Raw genomic sequence first — 12,387 nt, forward strand, 5'->3', positions numbered from 1 at the left:
ACATAAAACGCTTTATTTGTATATTTTAAATGCAATAGCGTATTTATTTAGGATCAATGTAATGTTTTTGGTTACTTTAGTATCTCCTATTTTCCCAGAACAAATATCTTTCGTCAAGAAAAATAATCTGAAATAATACATTTACTGCATTTAAAAAAAAATTAGACACAGAAGTTCTATGAAAACCTCATAAATACACTTCTTCTTCGCCTGAAGAAATAATAAAAAAAGCAAAACATTTTCTGCTTTCGCCCTTAAGAAACGCCCTCAAGTGTCATCTATTATATTACTCAACTAGGTAACAAATATCCGCATTTATCCTCCACAGTATATACAGTATATATAAGTCACACTGATTAAACAGGGCAATGATATTATCCTCTTCTTCTACAAAAAACATGAAAGGCGTAAGCCGTGGGGAGTTGTTCTCCCATAATTAACAAGCCTTCCAAAAGTACAACAGATACAAGAACATCGAAAGAAGAGATTGAAAATAAATTTAAGTCTGGCTGCTTTAATTCGGATTTCTAGTTTATATTTATCTATTGCAGGGCTAAGAAGCATTAGTATTTACTATGTCTGTTGTGTATTTCACCCATCCAACTTCAACAGCATTAACACAAATGCCTAGCTCCTTTACCTAATTCCTCTCCATGTAAGGACACAAAAATCGTTTGATGTTACAGGTACTGTGTAACATAAAATTAAGCCTTCCATTGCACGGCACTTCCCTTCCAACACATCACATGCGCACTACTGTTAGCAGGGAGGCCAAGTATGAGCAACATACGAAATTCTTAGTATTAGAAATAAACCTGATAATGTATTCTGTACAATGGAATGGAAAAGATAGATTGATAAAATGAAATTGAATACAATTGTATGGGGATTAAAAACAATACTGCAGATTGCTGTATCTCATATTCTAGTATGTTGCACTCAATACTAAAGTTGTCTCAGTTGAATGAGCAGGCCATAGCCAGGGGCGGGGGGTGGGGGTTTGGAAGAACTCCCTTCCCCCCCCCCCCCCCCTCCCCAACTCGACTGGAAGGTCCGCTCTAATAAAGGTAAATTAAGCACCACTGCAAGCTAAGGCGAGCTACCTAAGGGAATATGGTTCGCTAAATGGGTAAAGAACCCCTCCCAGCTCAAAATCATGGTTACAAGCCTGATAAGGCATCCTGCTTGACACTGTCAAAACCACCTATCCACAAGTAACGTAAAGTCTTTCTACCTTAAAAGGTTTGAAAGCCATTTGGGAGCTCATCATCTGGCATACAAATGTGGACAAGTAAAGCTCCTCTATTTGTGTTCTTCCTATGTTAATCATACCTCTTGGTGTGAATGACCTAATCTTCATGCAATGAACGAAGCATTCAATTTGACAATCATGCAATGAGTGACGGGTCTTTGACGTGGTGCTTCAGGTACTTCATCATTGAAAATGACTTTACCCTTTTTGTTCCTGAAAAGAAATATTAAATGGAATAACTGCCGCATTCAAAGCAAACGAACGGTGTGATCTTACATATACAGAATATTCATAGTTGAATCTAAAATACTCTATGAATGCTGAAGATGTATCCAAGTAAAGTAAATCGCAATGCTGATTAAGCTTGTCAATGAAAACACTTTGATATTGCAGAGTATTCAAAACATTTATAAGACAAAATGTTATACCTGCTGAACATGCACAAAAAAACTCTTATTTTGTAGGCATAACATTCAGCTTTATTAAAAGTAAAACTTACCGAAGACCTTCAATAACTGGTCATCACAGATGTGAAATCGTTTATCTTTGGGATCCTGAAAACAGTAGAATACCTATTAAACATTAAGATTAGACACTCATCTTTAGGCCAATGACAAGTTGTTTTTATGAGTAAGTTGTTTTTGTTCGAAAATCTTTGAGTGGCCTTATTAATTATGGTGCTTTGTACATACTAACCATAAGATTTCTTTCTTTAATGATTGCCCACATGCCTTTGACTACATCAGACCTGGACATCTAGAATAAAGTGGGTAGAGACGATTAAGTCACTGAAGTTTGTGTGATTGAGTAGTTTAGTGAAGTAGTTTATGATATAAGAATACAAAATGAGAGACATTTGTTACTTCTTTACTTACCTTGTCCTGGCCAAGTATAGCAGCCAGCTCAGGAGACAGCACCATCAACTTGCCAAAACCTGCAGAGGAGATGTAACATCTACACTGATCTAGAAAGTTAAAAGGGTTATGTCCCCTACCCAGTCTTGGTACTAACAGTATAAAAGGTTACATTGGTTAATAATATAGGTGTTAAAGGAGCTTCTAGGTGCCCTCCCTTCCCCCTGTGCTTAACCTGTAGATGCTAGGTAACAATTATATATCTTTACTAATTTCCCCCTTTCCCTGTACAGCATTGTAACCTGTAGGAGAGTGGTAACATCTTACACATCATTAATGTGCTATCGCTTAGGGGTGAGAATTGTTGTTGACCACGCCCTTAGTGCATCCCTTAGGGATGATTTTGCTGTCGACCACCCCCCCCCCAGGGAGTAAGTACAGCAAACACTGATATTAGACTAGCCAAAGTGTTTGGTTAACCAGTCTTTTCACCAAGACCCCATATTGGAAGAGGAATATGCTACCAAGGTGTGCTATACCTGTTTTCCACATATTGGAAGAGGAATATGCTACCAAGGTGTGCTATACCTGTTTTCCCCATATTGGAAGAGGAATATGCTACCAACGTGTGCTATACCTGTTTTTCCTTTTGTACCAGATGGCTCCTTCTTTTGTGGTGTTTTCTAGATCAAAAATAATAAATTATATTTCCTGAGCCATTTTAATTTTTAGTATATAAAAATCTGAAGAATTGCTAACATGAAAAAGATCTCATTATCCTCTTGCAGGTACAAGATGATTTGCTCTGCAAGTCACAGCTACAAATTAGTAAGAAAAAAACTTTCTTTGTGATGCCATGGGATGTCCCTCCCCTACCATAATTTAATTTGTCTATCAATGGTTCAAAATCAAGTAAAACATGTTAATAATTAAGCTGTTAGCTTTCCAGCTTGTTTTCCTTACCATAACCACTACACTACAACACACGAAAAATACCTGAGCTTTCTTGACTGATTGTTTCCTGGCTCTTAAGCCTCTTTCATTCTCATGCAGCTTCCTTGCAATTTTCTCATCATCTACATCCTGCAAAAAGCAAAATGACTAAATATAGTCTTACGAATGAAAGCAAGTACAAAATCCTAATGGTACAGGCTTTGTTTGACAAATTATTGGGTTCATATTTGGTTAAGGCCAGCTTGCAGTTTGCTCAAAAGCGCAAGAGCATAGCTCTCTACTTTGACTGTGAATTCCTCTACACAGGTACAGTAAGGTTTTTAAGCTAGAGGTCTAATCATTTATTTTCTACTACTTCACTGTTCATTTTTTTGTTTTGTCCCCCTGTTATAGGGGAAATAAAAGAACCACACACTAAGAAGGCTGTTCTGTTGTGGTACCATTTCCATGAATGGAACAGTTGGTATTTAATGACAATAGACTGTGGTATGTGAAAAGGTTAGATACTTATTTAACACTGTTAGAATAAGCGCTCATAAAATCCCATAAACTGACCTCATCAGAGTCGGACTCCGGTACCTCAGCACTGCTAATAGGCTTGGACCTCTTGCTAGGTGTAGCCGGGGACTTCTTCAATACACGCTGTAGGTTGTACACGTAAGTAAAGAGACTTAGCATTGTTATGATTTCTTCTTTGGTATTTTAGGCATGGGTATCTTTAGCATAAAAAACAAGAATGTGATGAATTAAATTACAATAAAAAAGTTAAAGCCTGCCACCAAAATTTTGCTAATTAAATGATTATTTAAGGGTTTTTTTTAGTATGATTTTTATTTCCCTTTAAATGTGTGTCCAAGAGTCTGGTTTATTAGACTGGCTTAACAGGCTTTACATGCCCCTGGTATAAAAATAAAACTATTGCTTACAAAATGAGGAACCAACCTTTTTGCTTGCTTTGTGTACTACTTTTTCAGTGTCCTGTGTGCACAATGATAAATCTTTTTAATGACAATCCAAGAATATGAGTATTCAATAAACTGAACATTACTGTAAATCTTGTATACATTGCAAAGAGTTCAAACCGTAGACGTTTGTTAGACTATGACCTTCTGATCATCTAAAAATTTATAATGCAATATAAAAGAATGCAATTCCTGTACTTGAGAGAACCATGCAAATACATAGGCCAATGTGAACACACAAAAAACAGCAAGAACTGACCCCTTTTTCACTTATTTCACTCTCTTCATCACTTCTCTCAGCATTGTTTTTCTCTCCTATTTTGTCTGTGTTCTCGGCTTCCTTTTCCTGGATAGTTTGCATTAGCAATGCATCAACCTCTTTTTTCCTGTGGTGGAGAATTTTAACTGAAGTTTTAAATCATGTAAAGGAGCATTTTATAAAAAAAAATTTGGAAGAATATGTAGCAAAACAATGTAAGACCTTCCTGTTTACTTCATCTAGTGAGTATAGTTGGATTATTGTATTAATTTAGAGGATTTGAGCAAAAGTACGGCCTGTCACAAAACGTTTTATAGAATCAAGATTTTCAACACCTAAAAAATTGACCCTCCATTCCATAAGCTCCCTAAAAATGGGATTTCAAACAATTTCCCTGATACCAATATCTGATACCAAATATGCAACTCTTCTTTTTAACGATTCATGTTTACAAAGGAAGTTTTATTTTAGTGCTGAGTTTTATTCTCTCACTCACCCCCCCCCCCCCCCCCCCTCTTTCCCCCCGGAAAAAGAAAACAACCAAACGGAAAAATACAACAAATTTTTAAACCGTTAAAAATATAAAAACCCTGGAACCAACCTTTTTTTTCGAGCATATAAAAGAAGCAAAGTGGAGCAATCTTTTAAATATAAGAACAGGGGGTATTTTATAGCTAATAGGCAACACCCTATCAAAATATCTAGTGTCATTCAAACATTCCACAATAGAACACCAATCAAGGCTTGCACATACAAACAAGGTGGAAGCGTTCAAGATATAGAATATTATTAAAAGTTCCAATACTGGATAAAGTTTAAGCACTTGTATTACTTATTTAATAAAATATTTTTAATTTGCCATAAGCAGGGTCTGTTATTTTTGTGTTTCATGAATCTCAACCATAATAATTTACTGCAATGATCTAGTACCATATCGACGATATCCCTCCTTCACGTATCAATCATTTTCTGAAAGATGTGATTGCCAGCATTACCTTTCTTTGAGGCTGACGCTAAATTTTTCTTCAAGACGGCTCCTCACGATTCGGGAAGTAAGTTCACTCAATTCCGCGTCTTGTAAAATATCTAGGGATCGGATAAACAAATTGAAATATGAGCTGAGCTCATGAAAGAATTAATAACCGAGTATTATTTGCTACATCTCAATATGACAGGTTAGGGGTTTTAACTCGCCTTTTATTGCATTTCGCAGAGTCTCTTTTGAGAGACTTTCGGCCGCCATGTTGCTTTTTGTAGCCCATGTGCGCAGAGCCCACGGCGCATACCGCTGGCAAAGCACAAGGACTGGAAGATACTAAGACATTAGTTTTGATTCGTTCGTTTACTCCACAATCCTAATAGATTCTGTAGGGGTTGTATTTCTTCAAGAACTAGTAACGTATACGATAAGTCTAGTTAACTGTTGTTGTTATTTACAATGTATATTTTCAAAGCGGAATCTTAGCCTGAGGTCTTTCACACAGGCCTATTCCAATACATCTTATCACCTATGATAAATACGAGGGGTGATGCGCACCTATGGTTACTACGAGGGGTGATGTGCACCTATGATAACTACGAGGGGTGATGCGCACCTATGATGACTACGAGGGGTGATGTGCACCTATGATGACTACGAGGGGTGATGTGCACCTATAGTAACTACGAGGGGTGATTCGCACCTATGATAACTACGAGGGGTGATGCGCACCTATGGTAACTACGAGGGGTGATGTGCACCTATGGTAACCACGAGGGGTGATGCGCACCTATGGTAACTACGAGGGGTGATGCGCACCTATGGTAACTACGAGGGGTGATGTGTACCTATGGTAACTACGAGGGGTGATGTACACCTATGGTAACTACGAGGGGTGATGTGCACCTATGGTAACTACGAGGGGTGATGCGCACCTATGATAACTACGAGGGGTGATGCGCACCTATGGTAACTATGAGGGGTGATGCGCACCTATGATAACTACGAGGGGTGATTCGCACCTATTGTAACTAAGAGGGGTAATGCGCACCTATGATAACTACGAGGGGTGATGTGCACCTATGATAACTACGAGGGGTGATGTGCACCTATTATAACTACGAGGGGTGATGCGCACCTATGATAACTACGAGGGGTGATGCGCACCTATGATAACTACGAGGGGTGGGATGTGCACCTATGATAACTACGAGGGGTGATGTGCACCTATGATAACTACGAGGGGTGATGCGCACCTATGATAACTACGAGGGGTGGGATGTGCACCTATGATAACTACGAGGGGTGATGTGCACCTATGATAACTACGAGGGGTGATGCGCACCTATGATAACTACGAGGGGTGGGATGTGCACCTATGATAACTACGAGGGGTGATGTGCACCTATGATAACTACGAGGGGTGATGTGCACCTATGATAACTACGAGGGGTGATGCGCACCTATGATGACTACGAGGGGTGATGTGCACCTATGATGACTACGAGGGGTAATGTGCACCTATAGTAACTACGAGGGGTGATTCGCACCTATGATAACTACGAGGGGTGATGCGCACCTATGGTAACTACGAGGGGTGATGTGCACCTATGGTAACCACGAGGGGTGATGCGCACCTATGGTAACTACGAGGGGTGATGCGCACCTATGGTAACTACGAGGGGTGATGTGTACCTATGGTAACTACGAGGGGTGATGTACACCTATGGTAACTACGAGGGGTGATGTGCACCTATGGTAACTACGAGGGGTGATGCGCACCTATGATAACTACGAGGGGTGATGCGCACCTATGGTAACTACGAGGGGTGATGCGCACCTATGATAACTACGAGGGGTGATTCGCACCTATTGTAACTAAGAGGGGTAATGCGCACCTATGATAACTACGAGGGGTGATGTGCACCTATGATAACTACGAGGGGTGATGTGCACCTATTATAACTACGAGGGGTGATGTACACCTATGATAACTACGAGGGGTGGGATGTGCACCTATGATAACTACGAGGGGTGATGTGCACCTATGGTAACTACGAGGGGTGATGTGCACCTATGATAACTACGAGGGGTGATGCGCACCTATGATAACTACGAGGGGTGATGTACACCTATGGTAACTACGAGGGGTGATGCGCACCTATGATAACTACGTGGGGTGATGTACACCTATGATAACTACGAGGGGTGATGTGCACCTATGATAACTACGAGGGATGATGTGCACCTATGGTAACTACGAGGGATGATGTGCACCTATGGTAACTACGAGGGGTGATGTTCACCTATGGTAACTACGTGTGGTGATGTGCACCTATGGTAACTACGAGGGATGATGTGCACCTATGGTAACTACGAGGGATGATGTGCACCTATGGTAACTACGAGGGGTGATGTGCACCTATGATAACTACGAGGGGTGATGTGCACCTATGATAACTACGAGGGGTGATGTACACCTATGATAACTACGAGGGGTGGGATGTGCACCTATGATAACTACGAGGGGTGATGCGCACCTATGATAACTACGACGGGTGATGCGCACCTATGGTAACTACGAGGGGTGATGCGCACCTATGATAACTACGAGGGGTGATCCGCACCTATTGTAACTAAGAGGGGTGATGCGCACCTATGATAACTACGAGGGGTGATGTGCACCTATGATAACTACGAGGGTGATGTGCACCTATGATAACTACGAGGGGTGATGTACACCTATGATAACTACGAGGGGTGGGATGTGCACCTATGATAACTACGAGGGGTGATGTGCACCTATGGTAACTACGAGGGGTGATGTGCACCTATGATAACTACGAGGGATGATGTGCACCTATGATAACTACGAGGGGTGATGTACACCTATGGTAACTACGACGGGTGATGCGCACCTATGATAACTACGAGGGGTGATACGCACCTATGATAACTACGAGGGGTGATGTGCACCTATGATAACTACGAGGGGTGATGCGCACCTATGATAACTACGAGGGGTGATGTACACCTATGATAACTACGAGGGGTGATGTACACCTATGGTAACTACGAGGGGTGATGTGCACCTATGATAACTACGAGGGATGATGTGCACCTATGATAACTACGAGGGATGATGTGCACCTATGGTAACTACGAGGGGTGATGTCCACCTACGGTAACTACGAGGGGTGATGTGCACCTATGATAACTACGAGGGATGATGTGCACCTATGGTAACTACGAGGGGTGATGCGGACCTATGGTAACTACGAGGGGGGGATGTCCACTTATTGTAACTACGAGGGGTGATGTGCACCTATGATAACTACGAGGGGTGATGCGCACCCGTGATAAATAAGAATGTTGGGATGCGCACTGCAAGTAACCAAAGCTGGCGCTGAGCCAACAATTAGGCTGTGACAACTGTTGATATTTTTTTCTGGATAATTACAAGATACCTGCAAACAAATGTCTCGTGTCGCGGTAAAATTCTGCGTACTGACTACAGCCAAAAGACCACATAGTGGTCTCTTGCTACAGCACAGTGTGAGTGCGTAGCAAATGGATATACATTCCAAAATAATGCATTCTCAAAATACACAAAAACTGCATGGTAAAATAATTTTAATGATAAAAGAAGAGAATGAAATAACTATACGATGCGTCAGTTATCATATTACAAAACATTTAAGATTTTTCAAATTATTTTATATTCGAGTTTAAAATAAATAATAACGATAAAAAGGCATAAATACATCTGTATAAAAATGACTTGAAAATCCTGAGTAAGGAAGAATTTTATCGACGTTCGTCAATGGATTTGTGCAGTTTTGTTGTTGCCTAGCGGCAAGTTGGGGAGATCTTTAGAACATATTACAAGTATTAAAAACCTTATCATTTGAATAACCCTTATTAAATGTCATGGCTTCGTTAGGCTCTCCTCAGTGAATCACATTCTCCAGAAACACAGCAACATGGCGTTGAGCATAACTAGATTGTTGATGGATGAAGTCTCGCTTGAAGACGCTGCAAAAGTAATTTCATAGTGTTACAGCTTCGTCGAAAAATTGTGTCAAAAAATACTAAGCTGGGATATAAATTATGACATGCGCGCGTCAAACGTTTAACGCAATGCATGAAATAGCATCCAGGTTCGTTTAGAGACGACTTCAGAGAAGAGTTCTTTAATGGCACATTTTACTGAGTTTTCTTTCGAGTCCGACATTCTTACAAACCCCCATTTCGACTATTTCACTAACCAAGTTGACAGTAGTACAATCGGATGTGGAAATTCCGACCTGAGCAGGATTGTCCATTTTCTGTGTATTCATCCTTACAGGCGCATGTGTACCCCCCAGCAGTGTTCGAACAGACGGCATTTGAGTCACATGTGGAAGTCCCTACCGCGCATTCGTCAATATCTGTAAGAGAGGAGGGTTGATCAAAATGATGTCTATTCTATGGGAGTTACCTGGAACTCTTGAAGTCGGAGGGGTAATAGTGACACCCGGCGGGAGGTAGCATCAAAGGATAAAAGTTCGGGAACTGGGTCTGACCGCCACCTTGGTTCCCCTTATTTTCACACAGGAAAAAAAACTCAATTTGAACGCAAGTGATAAAATCTTTCATTTGTCCGAGAAGTCACTGTAGATATATTTTGTTGGAGTCAACAAAAGTATAACAAGATACCACAGTGACTAGATTTCAAATCAATTTCAAACAATAGAAAAGTTCAAGGAAAGACTTCTTGGGTTTCTTATGTTGTACCTGTGCACACTTCCCCAGAGCCAGTGTATCCAGCTTTACATACACAACTGGTATCACCGACGCATTTTGCATTAAAATCACATTTGAACATCCAGCTGTTGAACAAGAACAAACGAAAATTAGTGGAGAAAAAGAAAAATATTTATTAAAATATTATTTAGAATAATTTAGAAAAATAATTATCTGCTTCACACAGGCTTTTCTGTGGGACGGGTTTTATGCTCTCTTCATTTCAATCATAAAGCCGATATAGATTTTAAATAACATTGTAAAAAATGTCTTGCAAAAATAAGATAAAAAATAATAAATGTATTTCACTTCTATAGCGCAGATATCAATGTGGGGATACTCACTTGCCTTACACATGCACCTGGCTCATCCTTTTTCAAGAAAATGAGGGCACTGATGTAGCAGCAGATAATTAGATTATCTCATTGTTCTATTGTATTCCCGTTCTACTGTTTCCCCCCGCATTGTTTTGTCTGTGGTGCATCAATCCAATTTGGTAAAATCTTCTGAAAGCTGGTACACGACCTGATGAGGATTTCACAGCCCCCCCCCCTCTGAAATGAAAAGTAAGGCCAGGTCACCAAGCTATCGCGACATTCCTTGCTGCTCTAGGGTACGGGAACCTTCCCATCTTTTTAAAACGTCTTGGGAGCCCTCGGTATATGTGAAGATGTAGAAATTCTTACCTAGCAAACAAAGCTGCTGTCCATCTCCTTTATATCCTGCCTTGCAGGAGCAATTGAAGCCCCCCGCGAAGTTCGTGCACGTGGCATTTTCATGGCTTGGAGTAGCCCCACATTCGTTGATATCTACAAGTTACTATGTTTTTTTAAAATTTGGATTTTATCTTTTAGTTGGTGATTCTAGCGACGCATTAGAAGAAGATTAATCTATTACCAAAGTCTTTAGGAAAAAATGATTGTTCAAGTAACGGGTAAATTTAAAAAGACACCATTTAATTAATAGCATCATAAAATACATTTCAATCTATATCTTTATCTTTTTGTTTCGAGATTTGTTTAGTCTATTTAAAAAAAAAATACCTGTACAAACTTGTCCATTGCCAGAAAAGCCAGACTTGCACTGACATCCACTAGCCAAACACACGGCATTACTGTGGCAGCTAGGACAAGAGGCTGATGAAAGAAAATATAAAAGCAACTTAAAAAACATCCAGGACACTGAAACAATATAGTGGCTCATGGCCCACAAATTCTATACTGTTGCCCCTTGTAAAATGAAGTAAAGTAATGTACCACAAACGTGGCCGTTGGCCATTTGTTGGGCAGCACAGAATACATAGAATTGTAGTCTGTATTATCAAGCTTGGATAACTTGTCACAATCGCCACTGTATTTGCAGTTGGAGTTTGTCATGTAGCCACGGTTATAACATGTATCTGTGAGAAGGATTGTGTTCTGGTCGGAGCCCCAGAAACTGAAAAAATAATACATTCAAGAAAATTCTAGTTAAGGAGGAGGATCATCCAAAACAGCCCATAACGCGACGTGCGCTACCATGACAGCCTTGACCGTTTAAGGATAAGAGCCAATAAGGATCTTAGAAAAATGCCATCTGATTAACATGAACCTCACTAGCCCATCAGAGTGGCTACAAAACGCTGCACATCAATAAGCAGGTCCGTACCCTGGGGGGGTCAGGGGGTGCGAACGCAACCCCCCACAATGGCCGAAGGTCCACTTTCGGTTCCCAATGGACGTGCTATTTGTAGACAAAACTATAAAGCAAAAGCTAGATTACTCTGGTATGTAGCCAAATCCGACAATAAACGTCCCGTGAAGATACTGCAAAGGCGTAAAAAAATCCTTTTTTTGTTCTTTCGGGGGTGTTCAGATTTTTATCAAAGAACTTATTCCCCTCCCGGGAAAAAGTTGTTACTTTTTTTCGGTTTTTGCACCCCCCCAAGAAAAAACCGGGCCTGATAAGGCTGGGTCCTGGCCTGATAATCTTATAAAAATTTAAGCTATAAGCTTGCGAAGCGCACAGTGCATGGGAGTAGTCGAGGTAGGTTTCCATGTGGACTGCGCGTGCAAGCTTATAGTTGGGATGGCCTCTTAGCTAGCTTTCCTTAGACTTTATCTTGGTGTCCATGTTAACACACATGTCATGCTATAAATACCTCATGTGGTCTCCATCTTTGAATGCATCTAGAAGTACACTCCTGTTGACTGCGGAGGGAACTCCACGAATGTCCCATCCTGTCTGAAACACCTGGAATCCATCATCTAGCCGGACACTGTCGAAAATATTCTTGAATTGCTCTAGAAAACCATTCTCTTTCTGTCTTCCAGCTACAGTAAATCCCCAGGAGAGTCTAAAAA

At 40.5% G+C, this 12,387-nt stretch overlaps 2 protein-coding genes across 5 annotated transcripts; both read right to left on the bottom strand.

Annotated features, from left to right (window-relative positions):
• Positions 1-494: 494 nt before the first annotated feature.
• On the bottom strand, positions 495-5,578 carry LOC116619688 (upstream activation factor subunit spp27). The gene is made up of 11 exons (XM_032384723.2): positions 5,476-5,578; positions 5,277-5,367; positions 4,282-4,408; positions 4,003-4,038; positions 3,616-3,702; positions 3,103-3,189; positions 2,744-2,789; positions 2,128-2,186; positions 1,949-2,008; positions 1,752-1,806; positions 495-1,465 (listed from the first exon to the last, which is right to left on the bottom strand). Exons 1-11 carry the CDS (start codon positions 5,522-5,524, stop codon positions 1,389-1,391), a joined length of 774 nt encoding a protein of 257 aa, XP_032240614.1. The 5' UTR covers positions 5,525-5,578; the 3' UTR covers positions 495-1,388.
• Positions 5,579-8,876: 3,298 nt separating this feature from the next.
• On the bottom strand, positions 8,877-12,344 carry LOC116619649 (pro-epidermal growth factor). 4 transcript variants are annotated; one of them, XM_048729247.1, is made up of 7 exons: positions 12,186-12,344; positions 11,302-11,482; positions 11,089-11,181; positions 10,732-10,854; positions 10,037-10,131; positions 9,529-9,690; positions 8,877-9,295 (listed from the first exon to the last, which is right to left on the bottom strand). In XM_048729247.1, the coding sequence occupies exons 2-6, from the start codon at positions 11,321-11,323 to the stop codon at positions 9,670-9,672; spliced, it is 354 nt and encodes a 117-aa protein (XP_048585204.1). In that variant the 5' UTR covers positions 11,324-11,482; positions 12,186-12,344; the 3' UTR covers positions 8,877-9,295; positions 9,529-9,669. The 4 variants fall into 4 exon arrangements, with proteins under 4 accessions (XP_048585204.1, XP_048585205.1, XP_048585203.1 ...); XM_048729248.1 differs by lacking the exons at positions 10,732-10,854; positions 11,302-11,482 and having other exon boundaries at positions 9,568-9,690; XM_048729246.1 differs by lacking the exons at positions 10,732-10,854; positions 11,302-11,482.
• Positions 12,345-12,387: the final 43 nt, after the last annotated feature.

The sequence above is a fragment of the Nematostella vectensis genome, chromosome 6 (genome assembly GCF_932526225.1).
Source record: "Nematostella vectensis chromosome 6, jaNemVect1.1, whole genome shotgun sequence".
Classification (NCBI taxonomy): domain Eukaryota; kingdom Metazoa; phylum Cnidaria; class Anthozoa; order Actiniaria; family Edwardsiidae; genus Nematostella; species Nematostella vectensis.